This window comes from Clarias gariepinus, chromosome 16 (assembly GCF_024256425.1).
Source record: "Clarias gariepinus isolate MV-2021 ecotype Netherlands chromosome 16, CGAR_prim_01v2, whole genome shotgun sequence".
Classification (NCBI taxonomy): domain Eukaryota; kingdom Metazoa; phylum Chordata; class Actinopteri; order Siluriformes; family Clariidae; genus Clarias; species Clarias gariepinus.
In genome coordinates, this window is record NC_071115.1 from 2,424,372 (window position 1) to 2,443,372 (window position 19,001).

The 19,001-nt window shown below is 37.0% G+C and overlaps 1 protein-coding gene across 1 annotated transcript in view; it reads right to left on the reverse strand.

Annotated features, from left to right (window-relative positions):
- Positions 1–6,514: 6,514 nt before the first annotated feature.
- The window catches only part of LOC128544919 (deleted in malignant brain tumors 1 protein-like), a 142,805-nt gene continuing 130,318 nt past the window's right edge, over positions 6,515–19,001 (reverse strand). The window contains exons 17-22 of the mRNA XM_053515232.1: positions 15,843–16,151; positions 8,438–8,755; positions 8,078–8,356; positions 7,631–7,930; positions 7,386–7,517; positions 6,515–6,720 (exon numbers count right to left, since the gene is read on the reverse strand). Of these exons, the coding sequence (XP_053371207.1) occupies positions 6,515–6,720; positions 7,386–7,517; positions 7,631–7,930; positions 8,078–8,356; positions 8,438–8,755; positions 15,843–16,151 (1,544 nt within the window). The remainder of the gene's footprint in view (positions 6,721–7,385; positions 7,518–7,630; positions 7,931–8,077; positions 8,357–8,437; positions 8,756–15,842; positions 16,152–19,001) is intronic.

Below are 19,001 nucleotides of genomic sequence, written 5' to 3' on the forward strand. Positions count from 1 at the left end.
TTAAATAAAACACATTTTTCCCTTGAGGTTTAAAAAACAGGTTTCTTCACAATTATACCAATCTTGTATCAATGAAAAATTAGCATATTCATCAAGTCTGGTAAATTAATTATTTAACAACACTCATATAAATTTGTGAAATATGAATTAACCGTGCGACGAATCCCTACCAAAATTCATAGCGGTATAACATACGTGGGGGTTGTCACAAAGCTGTGGGGCGTGGAACGGTCTAAACTTTTTCGTCGAAGAATAATTATTATATAGGCACACTTAATAATAATAATAATAATAAGAAGAAGAAGAAGAAGAAGAAGAAAAAGCAGAAGAAGAAGAAGAAATACAGATGAATTTGAAAAAAATTCCCTTGGGAATTTTGTGAAAACCGTGCAACGAAACCCTACCAAAATTTATTCCATAGCAGTCCCGATCGAGCCACACGAAACGGTGTAGGAGCAGCTAAAAATAGTAACTAATTCTATTCACCTCAGGCAGTAGCTCAAAATATGAACCAATGCTATTCACCTCAGGTAGCAGTTAAAAATATACACTAATTCTACTCACTTTATGTAGCAGTTAAAAATATACACTAATTCTACTCACCTCAGGTAGAAATTAAAAATATACACTAATTCTACTCACCTCAGGTAGCAGCTAAAAATACGAATTAATGCTACCCACCTCAGGGAACAGTTAAAAATATTAACTAATATGCTACTCACCTCACGTAGCAGTTTAAAATATAAACTAATGCCACTCACCTCAGGAAAATTCTGGAAAGTGCAGACTTCTGTGCAGTGTCACAATATTGCTGAGGTAATCAGAAGCACAAAAACTTGAGGTACACAACCAATAGTTATGCAGCCGTATTTTTTTTTTTTTTTTTGTCTTTTGTTGATATATGGGAAGGGTAGTCTACAGAGTTTTGCACATTACAATTAATTTTAAAAATTTTGTTTTTACATGTAGCAAGTAAAAATATTAACCAATGTTACTCACCTCAGGAGAATTCTGGAAAGTGCAGGCCATCTCCAGGCTGTGTCACAATATTGCTCAGTGCAATCTTCAGTTACACAATCAATAGTCACGCAGCCTTTCTCTTTTGTTGATAATTGTGAAGGGTGCTCTAAATGGTTGCTAGGGGTGTGGCTTATTAGCATCATGATGAACGCGAAAGACAGTAAAGTGCTGAGTTTTAAACTTTAAGTGAGAAAAAGAGAGACTGTTTATCAATAAACAGCTGTGAAGACTTGTTACTATAGTAACGCCTGTCAGTGGCGGAGGGGGGTGGGGGGGCACGCACACTGCTCTGGGTCAGACACAGACAACAGCAAACAGGAACTAAGCTCTTAAACAAATGCTTCCCAACAGAGAACCGTAGGGCCGATCGCCAAAATTCTTTCACCTTGAGTGGCAGGAACTTCCAGACTACAACATATTAATTTCTCATGCCTGTCGTGGCGACAGTGTAAAAACACCCTCCGACACCCTCTGATGTTAAATGCGAGCCAAAATTTAAGTACTTTTGAACGGCAAACAGGAATTAAGCTCTCAAGTGAGTAAACTGGACAGCAAGATAAATACACAAAACTAACCGTCAAATTATAATTTTTTCCTCAATAACAAGTGTATATATATATATATATATATTGTAGCATTTTTACGCCGGAAGGAATGCTGGAGAGACGAGTGAGCTTATTTGCTACCCAATGCAATGGCTGGGAGTACTTTATTAAGCACACAGCATGTAAGGCATGAGCAGCACCTTCACTCAGGAGCCTACATCCAATTCAGCACTAGCTTGAACTGGAGCACATTTCACACGTCACACCCTACACACACAAACAGGGCCGAAGCCACCAACCCAAACACCTTTCCCCATCATGGTGAACACACACCGACATCCCCGCAAGGCATGCTGGTCGTCAGCCGCCGCCCTGCCAGGAAAGCGCTTCTTCTGCGCGAGTAGTCGCTCCGCTACTCGGCGGCCCGCTTGGATTTTTAGAAGGTCCTCCTTTGTGCGCTCGAACCCGTTATTCTCCATCCCACTTCTGACACCAATGTAGCGTTTTTACGCCGGAAGGAATGCTGGAGAGACGAGTGAGCTTATTTGCTACCCAATGCAATGGCTGGGAGTACTTTATTAAGCACACAGCATGTAAGGCATGAGCAGCACCTTCACTCAGGAGCCTACATCCAATTCAGCACTAGCTTGAACTGGAGCACATTTTACACATCACACCCTACACACACAAACAGGGCCGAAGCCACCAACCCAAACACCTTTCCCCATCATGGTGAACACACACCGACATCCCCGCAAGGCATGCTGGTCGTCAGCCGCCGCCCCGCCCACGCCACAATATATATATATATATTTTTTTTTTTTGAAGCATGGCAAATCCTGTTTTAAACACATAAACACATGCATACACATTTTATAAAAATGCACTTGGTTAATTTAATTTGGGATGGGTTCCAAAACCAAAAATCAACATTGATTAAATGTTTGTCTTTTCAACACAGAAAAGCAATAAATTATCAACATTGATTCAACATTATTTAGCATTGAATAATCAACCTCAACCAAAATGATGATTCTGATAAGATTTCAACATTAAATCAATATCACCTTGCTATCTGGGTGCTTATTAAGCATTATTTGTACTTTGTCATCTCTCTATACGGTGCCTAAATATCATAGCAGATTAACGGAAGTACCAAGAATATGTATATTTAAACTTTAGACACTGTGCTGTGGGCTCTTAGTGTGGTTCCTCAAACTTATATTAAGTTTGAGGAACCACACTTAGAGCCCACAGAGTGTCAAAAGTTAAAAAAAAAAAAAAAAAAAATCTTCTTCTTGGTACTTCTGTTAATCTGCTATGATATTTAGGCACTGTATAGAGAGATGACAAAGTAAAAACAACTTTTTGTTTTTGTATTGAGCAGTTGAGCTGTTTATGAGCTAATTTAGCATCACCAGTTGCTCTATCTGCATGTTGAACAGGCAGAGGAACATGCACAGAAACTCTGCCCAGACTCTAACCAACACTTAAAATCCAACTGCAAACTCTGGAGCAGCAATGCAATGATTTACATATAAAAATAGATGTATACATACAGTACAGGTGTGATGAAGTTTCAGAGTGATAAAGTTGCACATTTCATTTACAACATTTGCTGAAGATTTTTGGAGCAACTTTAAAGTCCTCATCAATAAAAAAACATCCACAAACTAGTTCCCTAGACAGGGACTAAAAGTACCATTAGGAAAGTATAAAAATTGTTTTCTTTTTAACTTAACTCAAGTGGCAATTTAAGCATTGGTGAAAGGTACTGTACATACAGTATAATCATAATGCAAGTTTGTTCAACCCCACTGCTGTTAGCACAGAGAAGACCCATGATGCACATCCTCCTGTGAGAGGAAGTATTTTAAACATGACATGAGCAGCTAGAAGAAGCAAGTAGAAGAAGTGTAGCAATGGGGTGATGTGGGAGAACTTCTTCAGCACACTCTGAAACATCCCAGTTAGGAATTTGCCAGAATTCTTATTTAGCCAATTTGAATGATTGAGATTATCAAACAAATATTATAGGGTTTGGACAATGAAAACACTAGCCAATTTTTGGAGGTTGCAGGGCTAAATTTGATCAGCCTGGTGGCCAATGTTCATTGATTGCACATTCCACCAGTACGAGCAGAGTGTAAAAGTTTAATTAGCACAGTTTCGTCTAAAATATTGCGATGCACACAACATTATGGGTGGCATATCAGAGTTCAAAGAGGACAAATTGTTGGTGTGCGTCTTGCTGGCGCATCTGTGACCAAGACAGCAAGTCTTTGTGATGTATCATGAGCCACAGTATCCAGGGTAACGTCAGCACACCACCAAGAAGGACGAACCACATCCAACAGGAGTAATTCTGGACGCAAGAGGAAGCTGTCTGAAAGGAATGTCCGGGTGCTAACCTGGATGGGTATTCAAACAGCCACAGCCACAGCTGCCCAACTCACTGCAGAATTAAATGTGCACCTCAAATCCTGCTTCCACCAAAACTGTTCATCGGGAACTCCACAGGTTCAATGTACAGGCTGCTATAGGTATGCCAGGCTGCTATAGCCAAACCTTTAGTCACTGGTGTCAATGCCAAACATAAGTTTTAATGGTGCCAGCAGCGAAAAACTTGGGCTGTGGACAATGTGAAACATGTATTGTTCTCTGATGAGTCCACCTTCACTGTCTTTCCCACATCTGGGAGAGTTACGGTGTGGAGAAGCCCCAAAGAAGTGTACCACCCAGACTGTTGCATGCCCAGAGTGAAGCATGGGTGTGGATCAGTGATGGTTGGGGCTGCAATATTATGGGTGTGGCAAAGCGAGAACCACCACTCGTTTACAGACGTGGTAAATATTTGTAAAAGGTGGTAAAATGATGGCTCCACCCGCAATAGTACTTCAGTGCAAAGTGAAATTTATTTACAGTTTATTTATTTATTTACTTTTTAAATGATGATTTCATTTAGTAAGGAAAAAAAGCTGTCCCAACCTACCAGGCCGTAGGTGAAAAAAAAAAAAAAAAGACAAAAAAAGTAACTTCTAAACCTAATATACAGTGTACAGCTCCAGAAAAAAATAAGAGAGCAGTCCAAAATGATCAGTTTTTTTATGTTTTTTTTTTCTTACAGGTGCATGTGTTGGTTTTGTGAACGGCTCTTATGAATTTTATTCTCATAAAATCTAAATTATTATTTGGAGTGTATGTAGGTTTAAAGGAAATGACATGACAACACATCAAAATAACCCAAGTTCATGCAGCATTTGTAGAGCTTTAATAACTCAAATGAAACAAAATGCAAATAATTTGTAAACAAATTATATTAATGCTTTGGCTAAATAACATTAATAAATCAGTATTTGGTGAAATAAACCTAATGCAATTACAGCTTTCATGTGTTTTGGCTCTCCACCAGTTTTTTTACATTGCTGTTGGTAATGCTCACATTGGTAACTTTATCTCTCTCTTTTTTTTTTTTTTGCAAAAAAGCAAACAGCTTAGCTTTACTTGATGATTTGTTACTGTCATGATCTTCCTCTTGATGACATTTCGGGAGTTTTATGGTCTTTTATCTTTTTCCAGACTGTATATCTGTATATATACACACACACATAGATTGCCTTTTTATTTTCTAAAATATTAGTATTTATTTTTCTCTTACATTTTGTTGATAAAAAAGGTAAATAAAATATCTGAGATAACTTCTCTTGTTTCACTTCTTTTGTAAGTTATAAAACAAATAATGAAATAATAAAATTAAAAAGTATAATCGAAAATTTATATAGACAAGGTACAATGTGCATTTTTATAATAAAAATATATATACAACTCATGTTCATTTATTTATTTATGTATTCATTTTCACTCACAAAGGTGCAAATCATTTACAAAAAAAACATGCAACAAACATTTTTAACAAACATTTTAAGAAAAAACAATATAAGACTTTAATTAAAAAAAATAAAAAAATCCCAGTGTGATTTTTGACATATGAAATTTAGCAGAAAAGATATGAAAGAATATACTGTAAGTACAGTAACGATTTCGACCCTTGTGCATGGGTGGCACCACAGACACACGGACACTAGGCGAGGTCTTATGGGAAAAGGATGAATTTTTTTATTTAAAAAAAGGGGAAGCAAAGTGTTTAAAACGAGAGAGGAAGAATAAAAGGGGAGGAAAGAGTGAAGGTGTGCACATGCAGATCCGTTGGCAGTGCCCAGCTGGCATGCGGGGCACACGGCTGGCAAAAGGCGGCAGTGGGCAGAGTGGCAGACTGGAGGACACAGAGGTAGCGCTCCTGGACTCTCCCATGACGGCGATTTTTCCCGCTGAACGCGAGCGAAGACCAGTCCCTCCTAACTTTCTCTGGGTGGGGCCGCAGGCGGGAGTCTCTCCTGGACATCTGACAGCTGGACGGCTTTCCTGGCTGGGATCAGGGGCCTTAACGCAGTCCTCTCTGCGGGAAATCGCCCAGCCAATGGATGTCCAGGAAAAAGACCTCAACTCATGTCCGTATGTCTGTGGTGTGTCACGTTCACAAGGGTCGAACCAGTTACAGTACATAGATTAACATGTCTAATTAATAACATAAAATATCTAAATTATAAACAAAAAAGTTTCATAAATAAAAATAAAATTTAAATAAACAAAGATTTTTGATTTTAAATAAAAGATATCAACAGACTAATTTAAATGTTTTCCAAACATGTTTTTCACGTGTCATCATTTTATGTAAACTGTAAATTATAAACTATTGTACATTCAATTAGTAGTATGATGAGTTTGTATGAAACCAAGGAGGATAAAAAAATAAGTAAATAAAGGCTTTAATATAGTTACTACTGAAAGAACTAAAGAATAAAGAATAAAATGCTTCTGAAGTCCATGTAATTTAATTCAACTATAATGAATAATTATGTTTTAACCATGTAATTGTTTCTGAGCTCTTGCTACACTGCATAGTTTGCATAAATTCCATCGCCCTCATAGTCATTGTCCACTGCACATCTTTTTATATTGGCATCAAGATTAATGTAGTCATTATCTGAGTCGTCTGAATCCTTCCTCTGTTGGTGAATGGTTTCGGCATTTTCATAATCAGCTTCGTCATCTGTCTCAAATTCTCCTTGGGGATCCTCGTGTGTGGTTCTGCCACCTATAAATAAATTGTATTACTGTAGAGAAATAAATTGTACATATATATCATCCTAAATGTTTTAGTCAATTTGTCATTAATTAGCTTTTTATTTAAAAAAATGTAATAGATAATTTTTTTTATCTATAAATAATACCAGTCACACCAATTTCAGCAAAAAAAACACATCTAATACCATTATCTTAAACAACACTTTGTCTACATAGTAATTGATTTTAAATTGTTCTAAATTACCTCTGAACCCCGTGTTGTTCTGTTCATGGCTAACGTGAGCTACAAAGCTAACTGGTTACAGCTACATCACTGTAATATTCAGCACAATCAGCTCCGACCTTAAGGGTAATGGATTAATTGTATAGAAACTGTTACTGATCATTCCATCACCAATTGAAGTTAAGACAAGAAGCCTCCTCTGTCCTGAAGAGTTTCTATTGTTGAAGTGGTAGCCTTTTTGTTGAACTGGAGACTTTTACCATATCTGTGGCGTGTCCCTTGTACAAGTCTCTGTTAAGGTTGTTACTACAGAATCAATGCAACAATGATAAAATGATATGATATTTGTATCTGCACTGCTGAAAGAAAGAAAATTACTCAGCTGTAAGAATCCAACAGCCCTGTGGTTTAAAAGAAAATTACATTAGTTAGGTTTTTTTTTTTTTACTCACACTGTGTATTCTTCATTTTATCCTCTTGATAGTTTAGTCTTTTCTGTGTCTTCACAAAGTAAATGATGACTGGAACTAAGATGAGAAGCAGTCCTGCTGTCACTCCAAAACCAATGTAAGGAGCCAGAGATGCTGAGAGAGAAATATCATCATCATTATCATCATCGTCATCATCATCATTAAGCTTTGTAAAATGTAAACTGCAAGACCCACACACAAAACAAAAGAAACATATTTGACTATACCTTTCACAGTGATGAACAGGGGATCAGTAGCAGTGGAATTAAAGGTGCGTGAAGACTTGTTAACTTTATAAGTACAGCTGTAGTTTCCCTGATGGACAAAATCTGCCTCAGGAAAAAGAAAGACAGCTGAGTGGTTAACAGCTGACTGAGTCCTGGTGATGTTGGATCCACTGAGTACCAAGTGGAAGGAACCTCCTGAATACTGAGGTTCAGTGGAGCAGATGATGGAGAAGCTGTAGCCTCTTGTTACTTCAAGTCTATCAGCATCACTGAAGGAGATACTGGGCTGCTGCAGGTTTACTGGAAAACAAGAAACATGGTTTGAACTTAAAAACTTAAAAAGGGGTCAATTTAAATCATATTGGTAATGATAAACAGAACTAGGGTACAAACAGAGCTGCAAATATTATCTTGTTCTGACAAACAAATCCAGAAGATGTCTCTTACCCACAGTGATGGTAATGGAGCTGCTCCTGGATGATATAGAGTTACTTTCCCTGTATGAGTAGTCACAGGTGTACTGGCCCTGATGTAATTTATCTACAGTCAGAGTAAATGTTGTTGTAGTCTCTGCAGTTTGCTTCTTCATTGATGTCCCAGTTTTATACAAGCTAAAGTCTAAAGAGATGCATGTTGGTCTGGGTGTGGAACATCTGAACTGAAGAACTTCTCCAGGTGAGACCACAGAGTTTGGGGAGATCTGAGTCAGTGTGGGACTCTGCAAATCTTATAATAAATAAATATATTTATTAATTTTGTACATGAATTTAACTTAAATAGCATTTTGCTATAAACATTGGTACTTACTCGAGCACACGACTCCAGCATCATCACCATGTCCACAGTCCTTTACTCCAAATCCTCTGTGTGAGCACTTATATAGGTAGCTCTCAGTTCCAGTACACTGAACATCATCCAGCCAGGTTGGTTCACTTCCCTGACCAAAGCGGGCATTATGAGGAGCACTGACTGCTTTACCACATCCAAGCTGTTTACACACCACCTCTGCATCCTTTAAGTCCCAGTAATGATCACACACTGTTCCCCACTGGGCTTTGTGCCGAATCTCCACTCGACCACAGCAGTTACTCGCACCGTTCACCAGCCTGATCTCTTTATAAGAATCTAAATATCAAAACAGTTGAAAAAACAGTCTGGGAAATAACAAATTTAAATATCAAAGCTATATTCCAACTAGAATTTTAGCTGAACAATTAAAATACGTGCAGTGTATCCATTAAAAAAAAAAGGAATGCACCTCATTTCTGCAACTGTTGCACATTTCTTTACCTTAAAAAATTGCGGTCAGTAAAACCTCTTTATTAATGCAGGTCATGGTAATTGCTGATAGGAAGAATTAGAGCTCAAAAGACAGAGATGTTTACATGTTATTATGTAAGACTTATTGACATTTAAAAATTTTCTTTTTTTCCGCAGATATACAGCACATGAAATAAAACAAAGTCCTTTTTGGGTCATAGCACAGAACCAGAAATTTTGCCAAAAATTATATGTTGCACCCTTGAGCAATTATATGCAAATATGTCCATAAAATACAATGATACAACTTAATTTGTGTATTATTTTTTTCATGTTTTTTTCAATATAAATCGAAATATAAAAAAATTAGACAGCAGTTGCCTAAACCAAAATGGAAAAAAAGTATAATGGCTTGTTTTCTGATTTCCGATTTTGTGCACAAATCAAAAATACCAAACACTTTCCATTTATTTATTTTTTCCATTAAACACAACAAGCATGACTTACTTATGACACACATTTTTACTTTTGCTGAAGAACTGTCATTTTTATTTTATTTTTTCTGGATGAGCTTGAAGGATATTTAAAGAAGACAAATGTTTAAACCACTAATGAGCTCCACACAATCATAGCAATAAGACAAAATAATCATCTTAAATAAATTACATAAAAAAAGCATTATTTCCTAATATTCATGATTATGTAGGCTAAATGATATTTATTATTATTATTATTATTATTATAATTATTATGTGGATCTAAAAAAAATAAATTAAACTGTGTCTTCTGTCTAATGTCTTAATGGATTTTTAATCTCTCTGATAAGACTTGCTTTTGATTTATTCATCACGCGCGCTGTACACACCCACAGACAAACGCAAAAAAAAGATGTTTTACGTGCACACACATGGTCACAGTGTTACAGTAAACAGTACACGGATGTTTATTATACCAGTAAGAGACAAGCACTAAGACCCAGAAGTGGAGACAATTACCCCCATTCTGCAGCGCAAGAGAAGGAAAAACCGTTGGCTCAGTTGTGATCATGTGACGCTCGGCGTCAAAACAAGAAGCGCATGCGTGATACATGATAGTCAGTACTCATAAACCAAGACTTGTTCTTTTCCAAGTCAAAATTTATGAAAAATCTTTGCTCGTCTTGCGGAACACTCGCAAAACCGTGTTACTCGTAATCCGAGGTTCCACTTTAATGTACTTTCCATTGCCACAATTGGTTATAGGCAATGCAATCAATATTTAAACAAGGTATTTTGGTGATATATTTTTCATTTATTAACTTTATCAAGAATAAGACTTTAATTGTAATGACAAAGGAAAAAAAGAAAAAGAAAGAAAGAAAGAAATAGAAAGAAAAGAAAAGCAAAGACAGATAAGTGCACAGAAAGAGTACAAGACAGAAGCAAAGACCCTGCTTCTTTTCTCCTAAGACGCCGATGAACGAGAGGGAGAGAGAGAGAAAGAGAGAAAGAGAGAGAGAGAGAAAGAGTTAGTTAAACGTTCACTCTCTGTGTTGAGTTAAGTGTACAACACAAAACTCTCTCTCTTGTAAAAATCCTCGGTAAGGGCGAAGGCCCCTAGTTTTTGTTTAGTTTCCAGAACCCCGTCTGTTCTCGCGTAGAGCTTAGTTTATTTTGGGTTTTCAATTTTCATTGGGTTTCTTTTTAAGTTTTTAATTAATAATCCCACGTCATCTCTAAACAGGAAGGTCTTCCCGTGTGTGTCACAAGCACTCTCACAACTCCTAATTCATTGACCCCCTCTAAAGCCCTGTGTTAGAGCTCTTATAAACATCAAAACATCTCGTGGTGCGGCTCTCCATACCGCACAACATAAAAATAATATTACTATTAAAAAACAGCAGCTTCACAAAATGAAAAATAAAATTATGGAAGTCTATATGAGCGAGAAAAAATGTGTTTAAATGATAATGAGATTGTCCCTCATGAGCAAGCCAAGGGTGTCGGCGACAGTGGCAAGAGACAACTCTCTGAGATGGCAAGATGAAGAAACCTTGAGAGGAACCAGACTATGCAACTAGCATTTAATGCGAGATGTTAGACTGTTTTTGCTACACAGATTCAAATCCCATAATTGCGGATAAGTCTTTTAAACTGTTGTGCTATTAGAACTTTCAATAAAGAAGGCTAGTTAATTACAACTCAGGAATATTCATATACATTTTGCATCTAAAAAAAAAAAAGAAAAAAAAAATAACTGAGTTGTTTTTTCTTTATCAAATTTTTTTTTGGTTTATTGGTCATGTTAATAAATTGTATTAACTACAGTGCCATGGAAACAGTTCCTGATTGATTTATTGTTGCATATTTGTCTCACTTAAATCGAGTTGAGATTAAACAAATTTGAATATTACACAAGATAACCCGAGAAAATACAAAATGCAGTTTTTTAAAGATGATGGCATTTATAAGGAAACCCAATAACTGCAACCAAGTGATTGCGATAAGTGGCAATGAGTCTTTCACCTTTCCACTCTTGTATGGAGAATTGCTTTAATTGGAGAATTTTTAAGCATGAATAGCCTGTTTATAACCCCAAAAATAATTTATAATGCTGTCATTTTTGATTGCACACATAAGTGTAATGGATCTACTTTTATGTGCATACATGCACAATATCAACAAAACATTGCATTTTTGTAAAATAAAATAAAATAAAATAAACAAGGTGCCTTCTAGCTTGGCTAGCTTTTAATAGCTTTCCCCATCTTAGTCTCCACAAATATCTTTCTAAAAATCGTCCCTAAAATGCACTGAAACTCAGCGAATGCATCATACATTGACATGAGAAATATATCTATAGAAGGATAAAGTAAAATGAAACAAGTCAACTTAAAAAAAAATTCTTAGTTTATGTAATCTGTATAAAAACCAAGGAGATGGACACGCCCACATGCAATTCACAGGGTAAATATTTAGGGTAATGCATGTACAATTTACATGCCCCAGGACAATGCCATAGAAAACATAAAGTTTGCATAGATTCATTGACTTTCCTACTGTAGGTGTTTGGAAGATGGCATGCAATACAGATAAGGAAGTACTTTATGTGGTTCAAGACAATGAGAAAGAATTTACCTTTTCCTTAAAAGAAGATTGCAACTCCGACAAACTGATACATTTTTAAAGGTGAATTGATTTAGCAGAGGATATTTAAGCAAGCTTTGATGATGGGCAAATTATTAATGCACATTTTACACACTATATTTTGCCTTGTTATAGCTAGCTTTTAATAGCTTACGTAAAATATTTAATATCACATACAAATGTTCGTGAATATCTGCCCAAGTGTAAATGTTTGTAAGGTGAAACATTCAAAACATTATTTCTTATATATACAGACAATGAAACTGAAACGTCTGGTTTTAGACCACAATAATTCATTAGTATGGTGTAGCACCTCCTTTTGCGGCCAATACAGCATCAATTCATCTAGGGAATGACAGATACAAGTCCTGCACAGTAGCCAGAGGGATTTTGAGCCATTTATCTTGCAGAATAGTGTCCAGGTCACTACGTGATGCTGGTGGAGAAAAACGTTGACTAACTCGCTCCTCCAAAACACCTTAGATTTGGTGACTGTGCAGGCCATGGGAGATCTTCAACCTCACTTTCATGTTCATCAAACCACTCTGTCACCAGTCTTACTGTGTGTATTGGTGTATTATCATCCAGATACACGGCACCACCTTCAGGATACAATGTTTGAACCAATGGGTGCACATGGTCCTCCAGAATGGTTCGGTAGTCCTTGGCAGTGACGCGCCCATCTAGCACAAGTATTGGGCCCAAGTAATGATATTGCAGCCCAAACCATCACTAATCCACCCCCATGCTTCACTTTGGGTGGTACACTTCTTTGGGGCTTCTCCACACCATAACTCTCCCGGATGTGGGAAAGACAGTGAAGGTGGACTCATCAGAGAACAATACATGTTTCCCAAGATTTTTGCTGCTGGAACCATTGAAACCAATGTTTGGCATTGGCACGAGTGACCAAAGGTTTGGCTATAGCAGACCGGTCATTTGCATTGACCCTGTGGAGTTTTGGTGAAAAAAGAAAAGTTGATGTGCACATTTAATTCTGCAATGAGTTGGGCAACTGTTGAACACTGATATGTCACACATAATGTTGTGTGCATTGCAATATTTTAAGCACAACTGTGCTATTACTCTGCTAATTAAACCATCACACTCTGCACATTCCGCCAGTAAGTGTAATCATTGAAGATATATATATATATATATATATATATATATATATATATATATATATATATATATATATATTACGCATAACTTAATTATTTTCTCTAAAACACAAACTAGTACATATATGTTGCTCACATGTTGTAGCAGGTTGTGCTGAATACAGTGTAATGAGATGTTAGCTCAGGGGCCCCAAAACACACTCTAAGGTGTGTTTACTTAAAGGTAATTGGAATTAAGTGTGTATTTTGACTTGGCCACTCCAAAACCTTAATTTTGCTTTTATGAGCCATTTAGATGTGGACTTGTTGGTGTGTTTTGGATCACTGTCCTTCTGCATAACCCAAGTGCCCTTGAGGTCACGAACAAATGGCCAGACACACTTCTTTAGGAATTTTGGTTAGAATGCAAAATTTATGGTTCCACTAATATTCGTCCAGGTGCTGAAGCTGCAAAGCACAAACCACCACTATGTGTGACTGTTGGTTTGATGTTCTTTTTATGAAGCACTGTGTAAGTTTTACAGACGATGTAACAAGATGCACAGTCCACAGAATATTTTCCCAAATGTCTTGGGGATAAACAAGATATTTATTCGCAAAAGTGAAACAAGCAATTGTGTTCTTTTTGGTTAGCAGTGGCTTCACCTTGGATGCCATTTTTGCCTCCAGTTTCTTTCTTCTTGTTGAATCATGAACACTGACCATAACTGAGGCGAGTGTGGCCTGCAGTTCTTTAGATGTCATTCTTGATTCTTTTTATGAGCTCCTGGATGAGTCATCGTTGTGCTCTTGGAGTAGATTTGGTAGGCCGGCCTGGAAAGGTTCACTGCTGTTTCAAATTTTCTCCATTTGTAGATGATGGCTCTTAACATTGTTCACTTGAGTCCCAGACTTATAAGAATTTCTTAGTTTCTTATGTTTTCAGGAATTTCTTTAGAGGCCGCTCTGTGAGATCTTTTAGCATGCGTCAATTTGTCAGACGGGTTCTATGATGTCAGATTTCAGATGGTTTCTTGATTCAACAGGTCTACTAGTAATCAGGCCTTGGTTTGGTAAGTAAAATGTAACTTTACAGCATCCCTTAACTCACTCATTTATAATTTAGCCAGGGGATTTCCCTTAATAAATATAAAAATCATTTAAAAACTGCATGTTGTATTTACTCTGGTTATGTAATATCAATTTAATTATTTGAATGATTTCAATCATTTAAGTGTGACAAATATGTTAAAAAAGGGAGTCAAATACTTTTCATGATACTGTAATTCTGCCATTAAAATTAATTTACATTTATTGTGATTCTTTACAGTGAAATATAAGATGAATATATCTTTAATAAAAAATGTAAAGCATTAGAAAAAAAGAATTTTTCACAGTGCTGTGATGTACTGTACATGTGACAAAAAACTGAATCTTATTTTTGTCTGCCTAAAAAAAATACATCATAAAAAATCGCCTCTGTCCATACTCTTAATCAGAGTTGGGTATAACAGGTTATTGTTACTGTAAACTAATTAATTTTCCTGATACACAGTAATGTAATTCATTACATTTTAAATGCATGTAATTTAATTACAGTTACCAATGTCAATAAAATTACAATACTACCATTATAAATGTGTGGGCACAGGTGGCTCAATGGTACAGTAGGTGTTTCACCTGCAATGCGGAAAGCCCGGGTTTAATTCCCAGCTGTGCCCAATCCCCAGCCACTGGATACTGTGCCGGTCCCAAGCCTGGGTAAAATGGGGGGTGGGTTGTGTCAGGAAGGGCAACTGTGCCAAGCTTGTATGTGCGGACCAAGTATCCGCTGTGGCGCCCCCTTGCTGAAGGCAGCCAAAAAACCAACAACAACTAGCGTTACAAATGTGGTGTTTTTGCCTGCTGGCCCGCGCTGGCGTTCTAGCCCCTTAACCCCAAAAGTAGGGGATGCCTACGTAGGGAGTCTACGGAGTGAGCGAGAAGCGACAACAGATTAGGGCTCACACTGTGACAGATGTTTTTAAAGTAATTAGTAATCTGATGTTTACATGTAATAATCAGTAATCAAATTACAATTTTAAAGTAGTAATTAGTAATTTGTAGCAGATTACGTTTATTTGAGCAACTTACCCAACACTGTTCTTAACATAAAATTTGCATGTCCAATAAGACATCAATATTTATAAAAAAGTTAACAATTCGAATAAACTACTAGTAATCTGCAAGTAAAGAACATCTCCTGTTTAAGAAGAAAAAAAATTCCCCACAAAACTGTTGTTTTTACGAATTGTTGTACACTGTTGTAATGTTATCATTTCAAATGTAACTTGTGTTACAAACACACAACATTACATGTGAATATACAGTACATAAAATGTATAATGTGTTTTTTTTTTTAACTAGTTAAAAGAAAAAATAATTGCCAAACTCTTATAGAGTTAATTTCGGCCTAATATGTCAAATATTTTTGCGTGTAATCTATCTATCTGTTAATATAACAACCAGTTAACTTCATTACATTGTGGAGTGTAGCTGCCAGTTCTGAAGATCTGCATCCATTATATTTGATTAACATTTACTAAAATTACTAAGATGGCAACAAAATAATTTCACTAGATTTATTTTTAATAATAAAAGTTGGTAATTTCCAACAATAAGCAATGCAATATTAATATAATCACATTGATAATGACATGATAAATAGGTTTACTGTACCTGAACAGGTAACACCAGCATCTTCACCATGGTTACAGTTGTGTAATCCAAATTCCCTATGAGTGCACTGTGTGATGCTGCTTTCACTTCCAGAACACTGAACATCATCCAACCATATTGGATCACTACCCTTACCAAAGTGAGCTTCTTTATGAGCGCTGTCAGCATTACCACATCCAAGCTGTCTACACACCACCTGTGCATCACTCATGTCCCAGTAATCATCACACACTGTTCCCCACTGGTTATTATAATAGACTTCCACTCTACCAGAGCAGGAGTTACTGCCATTAATGAGCCGTATGTTAGCGCCATCTAAGAGAAAACACAATGCATGTTTATATTAATCAATGATAATGATTTTTGTTATAATTCTACAATTTTTAAACTGACAGTTTAATATAAAACTATTTCTGTAATTCCCAATAGGTTCTCGAAGATGACAGGATTTGTACCTAAATAATTAACATTATAAAACTGATCTCATATTGTATGCAATTTATTAGTTTAAACACCATATCTCATCTAATAAGAGTTTGTATCACTTGTATTACAACTTCTTTCTTTATTCTATTTCTCATCTTTACTAGAAAGGTACAGTAAAAAAAAAAATCCTCTTAAAATGCCATCATTTTCATCATTTCAGACATCATATACAGTACTTTGCATTATAGTTCTTTTGCATTGTGGCTTTAACTCATTAGATCCAGCCTATCTGGTTGTGGCGTTTTGCTAGTTAACTGAAAACTAGTGGAAATCTGACTATGTGATGATAATATTCAACTTCTGAAGCCATGGCCTGAGTCATCTCCAGACCTAACCCAATAGAAGACTGTTGGACAATAATGAGGAATGCTGGAGCAGCCAATAAACCGTCTTCTGTACAGTACATGATCTTCAGGAAGCAATCAAGCAGGCATCGATTGATCGTGTGACACCAGAATACTGCAGTCTTTTTGACTCTGTGTAGAACCAGATACTACAGGTTTTAAAGAATAAAGGACTTCATACCTCCTTCATGTTGATTGTTGTATATATTAAAAAAAAAAAATAGCCATTACTGTATTGTACAATCATTTAAACCACACAGGAGCACTAGCAGACATAAATATTGGTAATAAATTTATTGAAACATTTGGCCTCAAAAGTTTGGCAGTAAACTAAATTAATGTAAATAGAATGTAAATGGCATTACTCATAAAAAAACCTTAACTAAACTATCCATAAACACAGCTTAAAAACTACTTTAATTCTATGTATTACAGTGTGTATCACACCTTTAACAGAAATGTAAATCCGTTAAATGTTGAGCCTGGGGCTTTATGTATCAACGCTGCGTACGCACAAAAACTTTGCTTACGCCAGTTTTCACGCTCACGGTCAGATTTACTAACAGTGAAATTAACGTGAGAATGTGCGTTCTTCCACGCCAACTTCATGTCTGGTGTACGTGTATTTCTTGTGTGCGTTTGTTTTATTTCCGTTGGCGACTCCTAGAGGCAATTATGTTAAATTGCACACTACAAAGTATCGCACCAACACATGTGAAAAACATTGCTATTAATTTATAATTGATAAAATGGGTTAATTGACACAATATTTTTCTACCAATTATGTGATTTAGAACATATAAAAGCATTTGCAAATGTATACAACCCTTAGTCTATGGCAATGGCCTTATTAAAGGACATTGTCAATGGGCGAATCCCAAGGGACGCGTTTTTAGGCATCACAGTGATTTTCTGGCCCACGATGATGACTGGCTTATTAGCCGTTTCAGATTTCCAAGAGCTATCCTCTTGGAGCTCTGTGTTGATCCAAGTCCAAATTTGGAAAGAGAGATAGCAGGGAGCCACGCATTACCCGTTCCCTTACAGGTGCTGACAACGCTTGGTTTCCTGGCAACTGGCTCTTTCCAAAGGGAACTGGCAGACCGCTCGAAGTTAAGCTAGTTGTCTTTGAGCCGTGCAATGCCAGCTGTATGTGACGGGATCATCCGCATGTCTAGCAGGTATATAAGGTTTCCATACCATGCAGTTGACCAGCCAAACATTAAAGCGCAATTTGCAGCGATCGCCGGTTTTCCTAATGTATTCGGAGCGATCGACTACACGCACACTGCTATAAAGGCGCCATCTGAAGACGAATTTGCATATGTGAATCGGAAACATTTCCAATTAATAAATGTGCAAATAATATGTGATGCTTAAATGCGCCTAACAAATATTGTGGCAAGGTGGCCTGGGACAACCCATGATTCATTCATCCTCATAAACAGCATGGTTGGGATAAGCTCCAAGGTGGCAGGGTGCACGATGGGTGGCTTCTTAGTGAGTGATGTATTTAAAGATATTATTCCAGCTAAGTTTTTTTTTTTTATTTTGTTATTAATTCCGGAGGACAAACTTGCAAATAACACAGTTTTTTTCCGGTCTACCTCCGATAGAAGCACCTCCAAATCACATTCTTGCTCGTTTTTGCCATTGCTTTTTCGTTGGGTTTTGCCAAAGTGGAGTCATTAACATATTTATATGGAGGAGGAGGCAGGGAGGGGTTTTGCGCTCGTGCACGTGCGCGCAATTTCACGTTAATTTAGATGTACAAAGAGAAAATGCGTGGGATTCTGCGTACGCAGTGTTTCATACATCAGATTTTTTTACTTTGTACGCACATTTACAGCTTTGTCCGTTAGCAATGTTTTAGTATGAATTTAACGCAAGTCTTTGTACATGAGGCTCCTGGGGACTATCTGGGGGGACTAAGTATACACCCTGGACAGGGTGGTAGTCCATTACAGGGCACAAGCATACACAGTCACTGACACACTATGGGCACTTTGGAAATGGCAATTAGCCTAATATGCATGTCTTTGTTATATGCATGTCTTTGGAAGAAAACTGGAGTACCCAGAGAAAAAAAACATCAAGCACGGGGAGAACATGCAAACTTAAAGCACACACACAAGAAGCGGAAATTTAATCCTCGACTCTGGATGTACGAGGCCACAGTACTGATGGTTCTCGATGGTTGAACATTGGAGGTTGGAAACCATAGCACACCTCAAATGGGCTTAGGTTGGTGGCTGAGTAGACGTGGAGGTTGTGGGACAGTTCGGCCCATTTAAGGTAGCGGGCCCAGGAGCGCTGGTGATCGGAAACAAAACAC